Raw genomic sequence first — 18,506 nt, 5'->3', positions numbered from 1 at the left:
TAATCTGCAGTCCAAACTTCTGCTTGGCCTCATCCCATTCTTTTATCTTTTCCTGTCTAGTTATTTATTATGAATTCCTTGGGCCATTTATTCACTTTTTCTAGTAAATTCCATCCTCCTTTTGCCCATTTTTTGTTCTGCTGCTAGTATTCATCCCTACTGGCAAACTCTCCTTTCTCTATTCTTGTGCTTAATTTTTAACTTTACAAATGTAGCAATCTGTATGTTTTTTGTCATCTTTCTTAAAGACTGGCATCCGAAATCCTACTCGCGCCTTATTTCTTGAACTCTCACTCCCTGTTTCATCATCATCCTTTTCCACTTTAATTTTTCACCTTCTGCTTGTGCTATGTATATTTAATTTAACTGCGTAGCCCTAAATTATTCATTCAAACCAGGTATTCAGAGACTGCCTTGGGGCAAGAGGGGAATGGGTTCGTCCCACTTAACTTTTGCCTTCTACCCCTCCCAGATAAATTTCTTCAGCTCTTTATTATTGCTCACAACTTCTCCACTTGTTGATAAAAATATGCCTGACCTTTATATAAAACTAAAGGGCTGAAAACTTTTTCACTGCTTGCATCTTACTATCCATATTACTAATCAGTAGCTTTGAGTTTCTCATTTTCTGTATTATCTTTTTTTTTTATTCTGTTCCCACATATCCTTAACTGCCATAACTGTATTATTTTTAATCCATACACCTAAATACTTTGTGTCACATCCCTGTAAATATAGGTATTGCTGAACCCATTCATGTGGGGTACATAGTTTAATGGTACAGTTTTTGTTTTATCTAAAGTAATTGTATATCCTGTAAATAAACTGTCTTAGAATGTTCTATAATACAGAAATGTCCTGAATTTATGAAGTATAAAATGTCATCTGCAAAAAGCTAACTTTTCTTGGTTAATATGCCATTTTATAGCCTTGATTTTGTGAGCCTCTTATTTTCTTTGCCAGTGGCTCTATATATAAAGCAAATGACAAAGGTGGAAGATGGCACCCCGGCCTGATTCCTCTGTTCAAACACAGCTTGTCAGAGAGGAACCCTCCCACTTTAATTCTTGCTTGCACACCTTCATATATCCTCTTAAGTAACCATGCTATTTGTTAGAGAATTCATATGCTACCATTGCTCTAATCATAAAGTCTCTACGGACTTTGTTGAATGTTTTCTCTGCATCAAGACTCCCAAAAACAGTGTTTTCTTACTTTCTGCTTCCCTCTGGATCATCATTGTTCTTTTAATGTTGTTGAGTATTTGTGTCCCTCCACAAAACCATATGGGTTCAACAAAACAACACATTTGCCAATTATTTTGGCTAATATAGACAAAAACACAATACCCATGATTTAAAATTGAAATGAGTCTATATGAAGCTAGATTTGTAAGGTCTTTATCCTTTTTTGGTTCATACTGCCACCATGGCTTTCTTCCAAGATGCTATATTACCTCTCCTCTTTTTTTATAATACTGTTAAAAACTTGCATATCCTATCACTTTCTTCCCTTCCAGACTTCCACAGAGATGTCCCTGTTGTTTTATTATGCGTCACCATTTTCATCTCATCTCTTCATATCTTAGCTGTCAGTTGCTGATCCTCATCCTCCTGTGGCCTTGGCATAATTAAGTTTTCCATAAATATTTCTATTTGTGTCTTTTCTTGGTTTCCATATTCCTGTACTTTGTACAGATTTTCATAACATTTCCAAGTTATCTTTAATACCGCTGTAGAATAACTGGTTATTTTTCTTATCATAGGCTCCCTAAGTTTGGTGATGAGCCTTTCTGAAAACACTTAAACAAAAAAATAGATTTTTTAGAACCCTCCATCTCTTCATTGTAACAAGCACACAAAACTATTTACATTTTCAGAAACTGATGTTTATCCCTCCAGATAGGACAAGTTGCCCAATATTAACATCTGCACCCACAGACACTACCTACTGTACAGTTAAGGATACCAATTGTAAAGTATAAATTTAGATCGTATGTATGTTCCCACTTATAACTGATTTTGTTCTTTTATTATGTCATTTCTTCTGTTAAATGTGAAAAACAGCATGCATGCTTTCAGTAAAAGTTAACATTTAGCTCCAAGAAAAAAGTGCACTGGCTAAGTTTAAATAAGTAAACTAAATTGTGCACTGTTATGTTAGCTGTATTAAAGTACTAAACTGCTGAGAAGGCAAGTACTTGTAAACTTGTTTTATTTATTCATCCTTTATTAATCAAGTTAGTCCCGCTAGGCTAGTATCCTGTTTTCAGGGTGACTTGAGGTGGTATTTGTAGTACTAGTGGAAATTTGTCCAGGGCTTTGGGGAACTTCCCCTACTCTTTTTCTGATGGTTGCCATGAGAGCTTTTATATCCACCTGAGCTACCACCAACTCAAACAGATGGGCCTTCACCCAAAGGACTACACACTTAGGAATGCAGCCACCCCCTTATGCTACACTACAGTGTCAGCAATCTGTCTACCTGGTGTGGGAATAGAACCCACTTCACTTCCCACAGTTTGTTTCATTTATTTTTCACTGAACTGCTTTCCAGTGTACCGTTAAATGTTAATTACAATGTAGTGTGTACATAGGAGAGACAGTGTTCAGACCTCTCCTGATTTATTTTTTGCATCTGCCAACTTGGTGTCCAAGCAAAAGCAGTCAGTAATGAAAAACAGCTAGTAACTTTGCAAAGGTATGAACGGATTTGTGTGTCACTCTAAGCACACACTGCTCAGACCTCTCATGATTAATTGATTTGCACCTGCAAACACTCTGTTTCCCACTGAAAGCTTTTGCATATAGAAAAAAGTACCTAATGGCTTTGCAAGTATCTACCATTCTCCTTGTGTTTCATCATTTTATCTTATTTATCAAGTCATTTTGCGTAAAATAAACTTTTCTATAGCTTAAACCAACAAGGACATTAATTTAGATCCCCACTTCTGTAAAAAAAAAAAAAAAAAAAAAAAAAAAAAATGAAAAAGTGTCTTAATTGTACATGTAATGTATTCAGTTATTCCGTATACTTTTATACCCCCAGCAGCCAAAGTTCAGAAATTTATGGTAACTTTAACTTGCTACTGTCTTGCTTTTCTTTGTTACAGTGTAAAGCTTCAATTGCTAACAACTAAGAAAAAGTGCTTTCTTGTTTTAATATATTTAACATAAAACAGCTGCCACTCACATTTACAATACCCCTGACTACACAGTACAAAACTTCTTTACAGTATATCGTACAATTTGCATCATTAATTTTTATTCAAATATTAGTAAGAGCAAAGCAGTTTAGTTACAGTGGATATAAAAAGTGTACACACCCCTGTTAAAATGCCAGTTTTTTGTGATATAAAGAAATGAGACCACAATAAATCATTTTAAAACTTTTCCCACCTTTAATGTGATCTATAACCTGTGCGATTCAGTTGAGAAAAAAACAAATCTGTTAGGGAAAAAAAGTATAAACAATAAAAATGTATAATAAGCTGGTTGCACAAGTGTGCATACCCTTAAACTAATGCTTTGTTAAAGCACCTTTTGATTTAATTACAACATTCAGCCTTCTTGGGTAGGAGTCTATCAGCATGGCACATCTTGACTTAGCAATATTTGCCCACTCTTACTTGCAAAAGCACTCCAAATCAGTCATATTGCGAGGGCATCTCTTGTGCACAGCCTTCTTCAGGTCACCCCACAGATTTTCTATTGGATTTAGGTTTGGGCTCTGGATGGGCCATTCCAAAACTTTAGTTTTTCTTCAGGTGAAGCCATTCTTTTGTTGATTTGAATGTGTGCTTGAGGTCATTGTTGTGTTGAAAGGTGAAATTCCTCTTCATCTTTAGCTTTCTAGCAGACACCTGAAGGTTTTGGGCCAGAAGTGACTGGTATTTGGAACTGTTCATAATTCCTTCCACCTTGACTAAAGCCCCAGTTCCAGCTGAAGAAAAGCAGCCCCAAAGCAAAAAGTTCAACCTTCGTCTCATCAGACTATAATACATTTTCCCACATGCTTTTGGGAGACTTGATGTATTGTTTTGCAAATTTTAGCCGGGCCTGGATGTTTTTCTGTGTGGGAAAAGGCTTCCGTCTGGCAACTCTACCCCATAGTCCAGACATATGGAGAATATGGGAGATTGTTGTCACATGTAGTACACAACCAGTACTTTCCAGGAATTCCTGCAGTTCCTTCATTGTTGCTGTAGGCCTCTTGGCAGCCTCCCTGTCCAGTTTTCATCTTGTCTTTTCATCAATTTTGGAGGGACGTCCAGTTCTTTGCAACGTCACTGTTGTCCCATACTTTCTCCACTTTTTGATGACTGTCTTCACTGTGTTCCATGGTATATCCAATGCTGTGGAAATTTTTTGTACCCTTCTACTGACTGATTGATACCTTTCAATTTTTTTTTTTTTTTTTAATTTCTCCAGATCATCTGGGTTTCTAATACCATGACTGGAATGGACCCCATTCCTAAGTCAAAATGCAATTAAAGTTCATGAAATTAGTATTTTCAATCTTTGATGTCAGTGAAAAGTGCTCTTCGCAGCACCTGCAGTGTGCCCAGTAATGACTCCTTCTGCAGTTTGTACGGAGTTACATGGATTGGTAACTTTTTTGTAAGACTTGTTGCTCCTACTACTGTTGGAACTGTCTGGGTATCTTTCTTCCACATTGCTCTCGTTTCTGCCTGCCAAATCCCGATATTTTATGACTTTGTGTCTCTCAGTACGCAAGACACTGTAGTCACTGGGTGTGGCAATTTCAATGATCAGTGCTACTTTTGTCTTCTTTTCTTGAATGACTATATCTGGTTTTCTGGCATCTATTTTTTGAACTGTTAGTAATGAGTGATCCAATGTGATATAAACTTCATAATTTTCTGTGATGCTTTGTGGCTCATGTTTCCAGTGTTTTTCAGCCACTTCGATAGCACAATGTTTGCACAATCCCTAGTGCAACAGTCTTGCCACATCATTATGCCTTTCAGCATACAGTCCTTCTGCCATTAGTATGTCGCAACCAGCAACAAGCTGTGAAACTGTTTCCAATTTGGTTTTACAAAGCCTACATTTGTCTGTTTCTCCAACATGTTCAATGGACTTTGTAAACCAATGTGTGCGTAGCCCACTGTCTTTGGGCTGCCAATATTAACCTTTCATCTCTTGGTTTGAATTTGCCTCTCCTTAACCCTTCCTGCATTTGTCCCTGATCAACATGAGGTTCTTCCAGAAGTTTTCTATACTTGCAACTATATTTATGCTTTTTCAACATTTCTTGCCTTCTCATCTGGTCCTTCACCTTGGATTCTTTCTTTTGTTTTTGGCACATTCAGTTAGTGCCCAATTTTTATCTACTTCTGGTTTAATTTCTATTCCTGCTTGATGCCGATATGCTTCTGCTAAATTAAGCAGAGAAGTCATCTTAGATGTACTCTCCTCATGTTTCAAGACTTTCACTATATTTGGGTCTTGTGAGGTCAGCAGATATGTGTGGAGTCCCACAACTGCAGATCTATACATATATAGTTTCAAGGAGCCCCATCCCTCCTTCGGAACGGGGAATATATAATGCTGGTATGCACTGATTTTTATAAATCATTTGGTGAGCGTGAAACATCCTTCTTGTTTTCCGATCCAATCTATCCAAATCGTTTTGGGGCCAGTCAATCACTCCAAAACTGTAAGTTAGGACAGGAAGAGCAAATTGGTTTATAGCTTGGATTTTGTTCCTAGATGTCAGTGCTGTTTTCAGAATTAATTTAAGTCTTCTAAAGTATTCCTTACTATTTTATTGTTGATCCTTCAATTCCCAAATATTTATACTTTCCTCCTTGTTCAAGTTCTTTTATATCACATTCTTATCCCAAACTGATGTTTTCCTGGTGCTGCAGTTTTCCTGCTTTAAAGGTTGCTTTTGCACACTTATCAAGTCCAAATGACATTCTTATATCATCTGAAAAAGTTTTGACAACCTGCAGCTGTACTTTCAATTCCTCATCTGATGAGGTGTACAGTTTTAAATCTTTGACAAACAGAAGATGAGAAGTCTTTACACTTTGTTGTTTTTTAGGAGCCAAGCTGTAGCCATGGCCTAAGCTGTTGAGTAAACAGCTTAACAGGTTAATGGCAAGGCAGAATAGCAATGGTGACAGAGTCAGCCTGGAATATCCCCCTTTGAATTTTTATCCCTGGGATAATAATCTGTCCTTTGTCATGGCTTAATTGCAAAGTGGTCTGCCACTCTTTCATGGTTACTGTAGTATAGTCAATCATTGTAGGGTGTATCTTATACATTTTTAAGAACTCTTTTATCCATGAATGTGGGAGACTATCAAATGCTTTTTTTGTAGTCAGTCCATGTCATAGTTAGAGTCTTCCCTTTTTACAGTTCTCCACTTTGACTTTATTTAACAACAAAGGATCGTTTGTTCCATATGACTTTCTTTTATTGCCCTTTTGTTCTAGTGCCATAATTGAGTTTTCTTCTAAATGATTATAAACTCTGTTGGCATCAATTCCCGTGTATAGTTTATATGTTGTTGGAAGGCAAGTTATTGGTGTATAATTTTTAGGGCAGCTTGCAGGTTCACTCTTGCGTAGGAGCATTGTTTTTTCTGTTGTTAACCAGGTTGGTGTTTGTACTGGATGCACATATAAATAGTTCTTACTCATGGCTAAATCTTCGTGCAAAGATGTTAATACCTTCAGCCAAAAGTTAGGTACTGCATCTGGACCTGGGGTTTTCCAGTTAGAGGCTTTTTTTAACTTTGTTTCAATCTCTCTGGCTGTTACTTCATCCCATTTCATGTCCTGTACTTTTAACCCTCTTATTCTTTCTTTTACTTATTTTCTCCATTTAGCATCTTTGTTATGTTCCACAGGATCTTCATAGATACTGCTCCAGAATGCATCTACTTCCTCTTTTTTTGGCAGTCTTTCAATTCCTTTTACCTTGTTTCCCAATTCTCCATAAATCTTTTTTTGGGTCATTAATAAATTGCTTATTTTGTACTTTTCCTTTATATTTATCTTCATATCTTCTAAATTTTTCTGCCTGTGCTGAAATTTTTAGTTTATTTGCGATAGTGCATGATAGATCCTGGTCTGTTCTAATACTGCCCATTGCTTTTATCACATCTTTCTTAGTATTTTTGTTGATCTGTTCCCTCTTTTATAGTCTTCTAACAGTGATGCCTCTTGTCTTAGCTGCTTTATAGTTTTCTCTGTTTGATATTTCCATGATGATATTCGATTTCTTCCCTTCCTTTCCCTCGCTACGCTGTGTTCTTGTAGTAAAACTTTATCAGTTATTAATTTATCAGCACAGTAATATATCCTGTTTACTTCTGTTATATCACATGAATCTCTATGGACAGTCCTAATTACTGTGTTCATTTGTTTTTTCAGGCTTCTAACTTTTGGGGTTTTATTGACCTTCTGCAGTCTATTTCTGTCTTTGATCTTAATATATCTATCCATGTGTATTAAATCAAGCAACTCTTCTCTTAGTTCATTTTCTTCCAAACTGAAGGTACATCCCTTGTTTTGTGTTTCCTGTGGGCATTTTATAGAAAGTTCTATAGCATCTTCCTGTGGCACATTCTTTTCAGTTTCATCCTGTGCCATCTGTTGCTCTGTCATATTGGAAGTCAGTGGCCTATCACTCCTCAACATTAACTGCCACAGTTTCCTGTTCATTTCCTTGCTGTCTAGCTTCAAGTGAATGTTTATACTGGTTTGCTGTGGAAGGCTCTAAATTATCTTCATATGGCACCTGACCAATTGCTTCCTTTTTCACTGGTTTCCCCTTAATTTGGATATCCATTACTCTATCCTGTTGTGGTGCTTTCTGAATTAGATTTTCTACACTGAATCCTTCACTTTGCAGGTACTCCATAAATTCAGTTTCTATTTCTTTAACTTCTCCATTACTAATCTCCTTTTCTACTTTTCCTCTTTGTCGTCTTCTTTTTTTTTTTGTATTGTAAAGATGTTCATCGTGTTATACTGCTGCAGTCATCACACTTGGGTTATCCTGCCGTCAGGCGGTCCCGCAGTCGGCCGAATTCCGAAGTCTTGGTCCGGCGTCGGTTGTCGTCGCTTCTTCCCTGACGTCAGAGTGGCAGGGGGATAAAAGAGGCAGCTGATGCCATTTTCTTCAGTCTTTCTTGCCACGCAGTGCCCGAAGCAGAAGCAGTTCGCAAGTGCCGGTCGGCTAGCTCCTGAGATTTTCGAATCGAATCTCAGCCCAAAGTCATCTCTAAAGCTAAGTACCCCATTGGGGAAACATTTCTTGCCTCAGACCGATGTCAGACAAAGTTAATAATTGCATTTCTTGTGGGAAGCAAATACCTCATAAGGATTTTCATTCTTATTGTATTCCTTGCCTAGGCCCAGACCACGACGTCTCTGGTTGTCGGTTTTGTGCTAGGTTCAACAAACGTACAATCAAGCGTCGGGCAGATTTCGCCCGACATTATTTTGGCAGAAAATTTAACTATAGCATGTCATCAGAGCAACCAACATCAGCAATGATTTAAAAACACAAGGATAAAGACAGGCAACCAAGGCCAAGACCAGATACTGAGGCCTCAGCAAGGCCTGCCAACGGTTCTCCAGTTTTCAGCGAGGCGCCTACGCAGCCCCTGACTACCGCTGAGTTAGAAATTCTGACAGCCTCCCAGACCGAATCAGCTGGGCCTCAGGAGCCGGTTCCTTCTCACCCCTCGGACGCCAACCCTGACGGTGATCCGGAGATTTTGGACAGGCCTTCGGTTTCTGAAGGTGTCTTCAAACCGACAACTATCTCCATTAAGTCTTATGCTAAACTTAAAGCCCCCTTAAAAGTTAGGAAACCGGGTCCACAGACACCTCCCACAGGCCCCTATGCCTAAAAAACAGATGCTTAAGATGGCTGAGGATTTAATTACCTTTATCAGGGGTTCACAACCCCCTCCTGACAAAAGGCCTAGACTGGAGAAAGATTATCCTTCCTCTGACCAAGCATCCATTTCCTCAGCTAACTCTGAGGACTAGGATTATTCCTTCCCTCCTTATGAAGACTCAGATGCTGAAGAGTCCATTCCCTCTGTCTCCCCCCCTGAAGACTACTCTTTTGGGGAAACTTTATACACCATGAGGGAACACTTCCACTGGGAAGGCCAAGATTACTCTGACTCTAAGAAAAGACTCCATGAGTTTCTTCTTCTCCCACAGCATAGACCCCTTGCAATTCCTCCAGTTTTAGACATTTTGGATGATGTTTACACCGAATCTAGTCTAAACCCAGATTCCTTACCTCCTGCACCAGCTAAACCAGACAGATACTACCGAGTTCCTGATTCTCATAAGTTTCTATATAAAAGCCCTGTTGCAGACCCCAAAACCATTTCCCAGGGTCCCAAAGGGGTTAAGGCCTCTACTGCTAAGAATCCACTCCCTTCTGAAAGAGATTCCAGAGCATTAGAAAGATGGGGGAAGAAAGTGTATACATCTGCCACTTTGGCCATGAGGGCCTTAAACTGACAATTCCACATGCTAAAATACCAGCAGTACTTGATTACACAGTTAAAGCAGAAAATGATCCCTCAGACAGATCAACCTGATTTCAAAGCGATGCAGGATTTGCTGCATGCAGCAGAACAGGTGGGAAAGCGTACCTTACAGTGTGGTTTTGATTCATTGGAAGCCTCATGTAGTGCAGCTGTCACAGGATCTGTAATACGTAGACATGCTTGGCTAAAAGAGCAAGCCTTACCAGAACATGTCAAAGCAAAGTTATTGGATGCTCCATTGCAGAAAGATGTATTATTTGGTGTCAAAGCAGAGGAAGTTTTAAAGAAAATGGAAGAAAAGGCAAAATCTATGCAGACAGTTAAAGATTTTTTACAGGTACAACCTCCTTGTTTCAGCAGAAACTGGCCATCAAAAAACTGGTCCTTTCCTGCATCAGACAGACCCCAAAGGGGTAGGTACAGACACCCAAGGGACAGAGGCCAGCCACAAGGTTCTTTCAGGCCTAGACAATGGCATACAACAACTCAAAGAGGTGGAGACGAAAGATCTCAACCCTTCAGGAAACAAACACAATGACTTCGCCTGCCAAGCAAAAGTGCCCTGGCAGCACCTTTGGGAGGAAAACTGGCTCTATTTCCACAAAATCGGCGCATCATAACAAAGGACAAATGGGTTCTGGATATTATTACCCGAGGCTACAGATTTCATTTTCACACTTTACCACGGATGAGAGGCATGCCAATTCTGCCTCCAAACCAATGGGCAGAGGCACAAACGTAAATTTCAGCTCTCATGGATATGAAAGCAATTCAAAAGGTACCTACAAAGGAGCAAGGTCAAGGTTTTTACTCAAGACTATTTCTAGTACCAAGAAAGGACAAAGCCTGGAGACCCATTTTAGACCTCTCAATTCTAAACACATACCTGGAGGTACCCAAATTCAAAATGCTCACACTACAGCTTCTTCCCATGCTGGGCAAGGAGTCTTGGCTGGTAACGTTGGACCTCAAAGAGGCATACCTGCATGTCCCTATCAGACAAGATTGCAGAAGATACCTCAGATTTTTGGCAGATACAACGCATTATCAATTCTCTGCATTGCCCTTTGGCTTATCTACTGCGCCCAGAGTATTTACGAAATGCATGGCATCAGTAATTGCATACTGCAGACAACGAGGAATACAAATTTATCCATATCTGGATGACTGCCTGATCCAAGCGGACAACAAGGCCATTCTATTACAGCATCTGGCATTTGTAACAAAGCTGCTAAGTTGCCTAGGGTACACAGTAAACAAAAAGAGGTCAAAGCTAATACCCTCACAAGACATAATATTCCTGGGTGCCAGCTTAAATACAATGGCCCAGATGGCTTATCTCACGCCAGACAAACAAAAACAACTGACTCAATACTTCCAAAAGATGGCAACTTTTACCTAGCTCACTGCAAGGAAAATCCTGCAGGCATTGGGGTTCATGGCATCCTGCATTCAACTAATTCCACGTGCAAAGCTGCATATGAGGAAATTACAATGGTACCTGAAAAGTGTATGGACTCAACACAGGCACAGCCACGAAACAAGTATACCTCTCATTCCCTGCCTTCAAAAAGAGTTCCTATGGTGGGCTCAAGCATGTCAAATAAACAAGGGTCTTCCTTTTGTCTTACCTCTAGCAAACCAAACTATGACAACAGATTCTTCAGACTACGCTTGGGGAGCACACATGGCAGTGCATACAGGGCAAATGGTCTGCAAAACAAATGCATCTATACATCAAACAAAAGGAGATGCTAGCTGTGCAAAATGCACTGATAGCCTCCAAGGACCTCTTGCATCCAGGACAACTACTACTAAGGACAGACAACACCACAGTTATGTGGTACATAAACAAACAGGGAGGAACACACTCCTACCCTTTATGCAGACAGGCAATGACCTTGTGGAACACAGCATTGACTTACCAAGTACAACTGCAAGCACAGTTCCTGCCAGGAAAGGAAAACATATTGGCAGATGAATTAAGCAGAAATTTGGCAGATCCTCACCAGTGGAGACTACACCCACAGGTATTTTCAATGATAACTCAAAGGTGGGGCCACCCAGACATAGATCTATTTGCCTCCCCCAACAATTGCCAACTACAAAAATTTTGCACAAGGACTTATCATTCCCTAGCCTGGAAAGTGGACGCCCTATCATTCAGTTGGACAGCATTGACAGTCTATGCCTTCCCACCACTACCTCTCTTGACGAAGGTATTACTGAAAGTCAGATCAGAGAGACCACAAATGATCCTCATTGCTCCGGACTGGCCACGTCAGCACTGGTACCCATTACTAAGGACCTTGACTCACAGCCCTCCATGGATCTTACCTCAATTCCCACTTCTGTTGACTCAGCAAAACTCTCAGATCCTTCACAGTCAGCTCAGGACTTTAAATTTAGCTGCATGGAGAATACCTTGCATTATCAATCAACACTTCTCTCAAAGGACGTCCTGAAGGTCATTTTGGAGGCCAGGAGGCCCAGCACCAGAAAAACTTACTCAGACAAATGGAAAAGATTTTATGCATGGAACCAGGCTAAAGGCCAAACTCCTGGGTTACCAAACATTCCTCAAATACTGCAATACTTAACTGAGATGCTACACAAAGGCCTTTCTTTCTCATCCATTAAGATCCATGCTTCAGCCATTTCAGCTCAGTATAATACGGATCCTCCCATATTCTCACACCCTTTACTAAGGCAGTTTCTCAGAGGGGCTAAGAATATAAGACCCCCCCCAGAAAACCCCCAACGCCAGCTTAGGACCTCAACTTCATTTTAGAAAAATTAACCCAGCCTTCTCAGCAGAACTACAGTACTTGTCATGGAAAACAGCTCTGTTGCTGGCTATCACCTCAGCATGCAGGGTCTCAGAACTACAGGCACTTATGGCAGTGGAGCCTTTCATCATTTTCCATCAGGACAGAGTCTCTTTACGAACTAACCATACCTTTATGCCAAAGGTAGTATCCAGTGTGGCTTTGAATCAGACCATTCATTTACCCACCTTTTATTCAAACCCCCAGAATAAAGGAGAAAGACTCCTTCACTCTTTGGACATTCACATACAGCTACGTTACTATTTGGATAAGACAAAGACCTTCAGAAAAACTGACCAACTCTTTGTATCCTATGCTGCAGGTTCACAAGGAAAGGCTATTTCAAAACAGACCATCTCCAAATGGATAGCACATTGTATCCGCTTTTGCTACTTGCACCATGGGAAAGCAGTGCCTGTTAATATTAGGTCCCATTCTACCAGGGCTACAGCTACCTCAGCAGCCTTTCTCAGGGGGGTTCCAACCAAGGACATTCTGGAGGCAGCTACTTGGAGTTCAGTGCACACCTTTACCAAGCACTACCACCTTCCATTATACTCAAAAACCAGAGCTGGTTTTGCCACTGCAGTTCTGCAGGGCATCCTAGCTTCACCTAACCCAGTTTAGTACCAGCCACCCATCCATAGCTTTGGGATTCAACCCAAGTGTGATGACTGCAGCAGTATAACACGATGAACATAGTACAGTTTTGTACCTACCATAAATGTAGATGTTCGAGTGTATATACTGCTGCAGTCCAGGTTACCCTCCCACCATCCCCTCTACATACCAGGGTGTTAGTTATAACTCCATGTACATCAATCTATTGGATGCATGTCTATATGGTGTATTTGCTAACAGCTAGTACTATTGTTTATCTACTAAGGTATTTTTGCATAGTTATTTGTATTGCCTTCCTAGTTGGGGGCACCTGACATCTGGGGCAAGAAAAACTGAAAAAATGGTGTCGGCTGCCTCTTTTATCCTCCTATCGCTCTGACGTCAGGGAAGAAGCGACGTCAACCGACGCCAGACCAAGACTTTGGAATTCGGCCGACTGCGGGACCGCCTGATGGCAGGATAACCAAAGTGTGATGACTGCAGCAGTATATACACTCGAACATCTACATTTATGGTAGGTACAAAACTGTACTTTTTCCATGCCTGGATTCCTTTGCCTGTATTTCTCTTCAAATATCTTTGGTGCTGCACGTTTTGTACTGGTTAGTTTTGCTTTCTCCTGTGCATAAATATTACACCATATTAAATCTCTTTTTCTTTCCCATGTTCATATTTCTTCTTCAGATGTTAACTGATCTTCCCGTTTGTTCCTACTTTGGGGACTCACTCCATCCTGGTGTGATATAATCTGTGTTACACCTTCTACACCAAATCCTTCACTTTGCAGACACTCCATAACTTCAACTTCTGTTTTTTTTTAATTTCTACTTTACTAATCTTTTCTACGTTCCATCTTTGTGATATTATTTTTTGTATTGTGAAATTTTCCATATCCGGATGCCTTTGTCTGTATTTCTGTTTGAATATCTTTAGGGCTGTCTTCTTTACATTAATTAATTTGGCTTTCTCCTTGGCATAAATATTGTGCCATATCAAATCTCTTTCTTTCCCATATCCATATTTCTTTTTTATACTTTTCAGATATCTCTTAGTTTTGTTGCTTATATTTTCGCACTTCCTCAGATGTTTCTTTTTCCAAACCGATCAAGGTTTCTTGACCTATATACTGTTTTTCACAAATTCATTGTATTAATGAACACAAATTATCATTTGAAGCTTCTGACAATTTTTCTTGCGGAAGTATTTTCCTTTTCTCTAATTTCTCTCGTAATCGTTTTGTATATTCTTTGACCTATCAGTTTTTGTGATTTTTGTGGACTACTACTTCCTTCTACAACAGGGGGGCATCCTCTCCCTGGCCTGGCCCCATTGTAGTACTGTTTCCATGTTTTGAGGATTTTACAATGTCCTCTTTTCCAGTCCTGGCACCAGTGCGTCTTCCAGGATGGGGCAGTTTTTTTATCTTGGGTCTTGTGCACCCAGCTATCTTTTTTTTTTTTTGACTTACTTTCTATCCATGATGTATGCTATATAAATGCAGTCTATATATCAGTGTTACCTTGGTGAGATTTTGCGAAAACAGGATCCACCTTGTAAAGGTACTCATCAAAATTTGAGGATGAATTCAGTTTCAGCACTACTACTCTCCTTTGCTTGCTGACTTTTCATCTCTCCATTCGGACCTTTCAATGATACCATCCCTTTGATGCTTTATAAGCTCTCTGTGAACCATGACTGTTGCTGTAGCAGGCAGCTGAGTAAATGTCAGGAAAATCCTACTAGGACAGCTGAACTTTATTTGGAGTTAATCAGAGTCTCTTTAATTGATGGCAGGTGTGTACCCAAGAAGACTGAATGCTGTAATCAAAATCAAAAGGTGCTTCAAGAAAGTATTAGTTTAATGATGTGCACACTTATGCAACCAGCTTATTGTACGTTTTTTATTTTTTATATTTTCTCCCCTAACAGATTTGTTTGTTTTTCAATTGAATTGTACAGGTTGTAGATCACATTAAAGGTGGGAAAAGTTTTGAAATTATTTATTGTGGTCTCATTTTTTTATATCACTAAAACCTGACATTTTAACAGGGGTGTGTACACTTTTTACAGTTAAACATAAGGTGGGGTATATGCTTTACAGTTTACCCACCAGTTTAACATGGTTAACTAAATTCCAGTCTTCTTCTTGCAAAGCCACATTTTGCTTATCTGTTAATATATCCAGTGGGAATAGTACTTTACAGTCTCCCATTTATTTACTCAGTTCACAATGTTTGCTGATCTTCCTGATCATTTCTATGTCACAGCACCAGTCTCTGGTTTAAGTCCAAGGTATTCCTGATCCTTCTAGACTGCTGCTGTTTTTTTTTCTTAAATCTCAAGGATTTACTTTTGGAACAATGGAAAGGTTTCACTGGCAAAGTTTCCCTGTGGTCTTTGTTATTGTCAGAAGAATGAGAAGCAATGCCTCTTCTGTTTACTGGCTCACTCTTTGTTAGATAAACATATTTCAAGCTTTGCCTGTTCTACTTTAAAAAATGTCTTTTGTCCTCCAGGAGAAGCTATTCTAAGAATGACTTGGATACAGCAGTTGGAATCTCGCATCTGATTGCTGGGATAAGCATTCATCTCTTCTGCCTTATCTACAGCATAATCATTTTCTGAAAACACTTTGCTGTCCTTGAATTTTAATCCATTTTCTTTCCACCACAATTTTGTCAGGAGCAACTCTTTCTGCTGGTATGATTGCATCTTTACTAATACAGGTCCTGGCTGTTTTCTCGTCCCAGAATTGGATGATAAGTGCAGTTTGACATGCCAGTTAATAAATTATGCTGTGGGACATCAATCTAGTTGCTTATGTGTACTTTAATAAAATTAAGAGTCTGGTCCTTCCAGTTTCTGTGGTATAGCAGAAAATATTTTTTAATGGCTCTTCATTTCTCATCCTCAGCCAGCCTTTTCTTCATTTCAAGCTTTGTTTTTTTGTAGTCCCCCCCCCCCGATCATCTGAATAGCCAGTTAAAGCTTTTTATTTTCCAACATCTTATTTGACTTATTTTGAACATCTCTGAGTGTGTTTGATTTATTTTCCCTCTAAATTACTGGAAGCCATGTACTGTACCAAAGGTGAAACTTGCAACTGTTTTTACTGAACTGCTACAGGATTCTTTCCAGACAGATTTTTTTTTTTCTGACTGATTTTCTGTTGCTTTCTCTGAGTGTCTTTGCTGGCATCTAGACAATGCAATTACTATCCAGTAAGTGACTTTTCCTGCTTTGTTTCACAGTTCTTTTCATACTGGGAGAGCTGTATTCTAGACAATGCAATTACTATTGATCAGAGTGCATTCATCTTGGAGGTCTGTCATACTTCCTGTAATGATCCAAAATAAGGCAGTTGTGCAGATGCAGAGCTTGGGAGGTAAAAATGTATAAGCCATACCTGTTGCTTGCTGGTATACCTGTTTCTGTTAATTGCCAATCATACATCTAGCTGTGTCGCCTTCCCATCACACTGGGTGACTAAGTAGGGATTGATTACTTATTCACACCCTCTTCCGCTGGCTTCTTCAGCATCCACATTGTGCAAGTCCCACTCAGGACTTCATCAGTCACCTTCATGAAAAAATTTTCTATGTGACTTAGTATTTCCACAAATAATTTTTTGTATACATAGGCTTCCACTACTTTGTAAGGTTCCTTATAAAGAAAATTCAGGGTCTTCAAGATCATCTGTCTTGTGAGGAAAGACTGAAATCATTGTCACTTTACACTATGTTGTACAGGTTGCTTGGAGGCGACCTGTGCCTTGCATATACAGAGCAATCTCTGACACAGCTTTAATGGAAATGTTGCACATTCGCAAGTCAAATGGCACACATTACACCCGCTGAAAGGAAGTTAACCCGGTATGCGACATCAACAGAACTTGCTGGAGAAACAAATGTGTCTCACAGAGGTTGCCCCACCTTTGGAACAAGCTTCCTGTTCATGTTAAACAAAGCCCCTTGTTGGCCCTATTTAAGCGTAATTTGAACAATTGGATGGGTAACTGGAAATTCATCCTGGATGTTCCACCTGTGCCCCTCTTGGACAGGAGGAATAGGTGCTGATTTTAGTGTCTTCTTGAAACAGACACCCTTGGGAACACGGTTGAACTTAGTTAGGCTTGTAAGGGTGCTGGGGCCAGTAGCCTAGTAACCTCCTATGATCCTTTGAACCAAAAGAGCAGATTGCAAGAAAACATATCTTTTTATCAATGTAGTAGAATGACTAAAATAGTAATTAACCGTGTGTGGTGCATCGGCAAATTTTAACTGTGGATATATATATGAGAAAATATGATTTGTTGGTAAGGTAACCACAAATCATTGATGACGGTTTTATTGGTGGAATGTATATTGGTATGAACTTAACTCAGTAAGTGTATATGTAAAATTAACACTGTTAGGATTAATTCATCTTTTTAAATATATTAATACAAATTGAATATTTTGTGTTATTTTTAGTGAATAAGCAATAGTTTATAAAATCTGGCATACTGGGGTAGAAATTATTCTTGGGGAATTTGAAAAAATATTATACAGTGTGTGCCTCAAATCTGCCTCTTGTTTGTTTGATATGTTCTGTCATACTTGTATACACTTTTTAAGGCCATACTAATCAGTTAAATCAGGTCTGTATATGGGACCTTTCTCCATGTATTTGCTATTCATCAAAGCTGTCAGGAGCAGTGATGAGTTGCATTGTGAAACACTTCAAAATTTACATTGATTCCCTTTTGTAGCTGTACCAGGTTTTAGTTGCAAGTATATGTAGATTTATATTAAACTGGCAAAATGGATTAACATCTTGTGTTTTGCATTTATGTGAATACATTCGGGCTCTGTGAGTTTTTATAATTTATTTTTCTTCTATTTCAGTGCCACCCAGGAGAAGCATTGAAGCTCTTTGTTCCACATTGCTGCAGTGTTATAGCTCAGCTTACAGTCAGTAAGTGACAACCAATCTAACATCTGGGTTGCATGTTTTTATTTCTGCTTATGAACGTTTTATTTCTATGTTTTGATTTTATGTGAAAGCTGACTTTTAACTCTGTTTAGCTTAGGTGTTACAAACTTAAGCTATAAATTAAAAAAAATAATTAATCGTTTTGCTGGTTTCAGAGGATCTTGATAATGATCCTATGTTATCAAAGAAATATATACATTGATCTGTAATAATCCAATCTAAATTTGGGTTGTAAATAATTAAACTTTGCAATGGTTAATGAGGACTAATACCATTCCATGGCCAAATAAAATAAATACGTAAATACATAGGCAGTTTAAACAACCAAGGGTTACCAAGCTGATTTATCAAAGTAATGTAATAGATTAAAGATAACATATTAAAGGAACCTGCCCCCATAACTCCCTGTGTCAGTAAAAAAATAAATAAGCAATTGAATGATTAAATAAAACAAGCAAAAAAAAAAAAAACCCACTCAACATATGCATTGTCAAAACAGAAAAATAGTAAACATATTAAACTATCAA

At 39.0% G+C, this 18,506-nt stretch overlaps 1 protein-coding gene across 1 annotated transcript in view; it reads left to right on the top strand.

Annotated features, from left to right (window-relative positions):
- PSME4 (proteasome activator subunit 4) overlaps nt 1-18,506 on the top strand; it is a 2,990,260-nt gene that overhangs the window by 1,061,385 nt on the left and 1,910,369 nt on the right. The window contains exon 16 of the mRNA XM_044055122.1: nt 17,892-17,961. Coding sequence (XP_043911057.1) covers nt 17,892-17,961 — 70 coding nt within the window. The remainder of the gene's footprint in view (nt 1-17,891; nt 17,962-18,506) is intronic.

Source organism: Protopterus annectens, chromosome 1.part2, assembly GCF_019279795.1.
Source record: "Protopterus annectens isolate FY-2018-M chromosome 1.part2, PAN1.0, whole genome shotgun sequence".
Classification (NCBI taxonomy): Eukaryota; Metazoa; Chordata; order Ceratodontiformes; family Protopteridae; genus Protopterus; species Protopterus annectens.
Note: the sequence above shows the minus strand (reverse complement) of the source record. Positions and strands in the feature narration are given on the sequence as shown.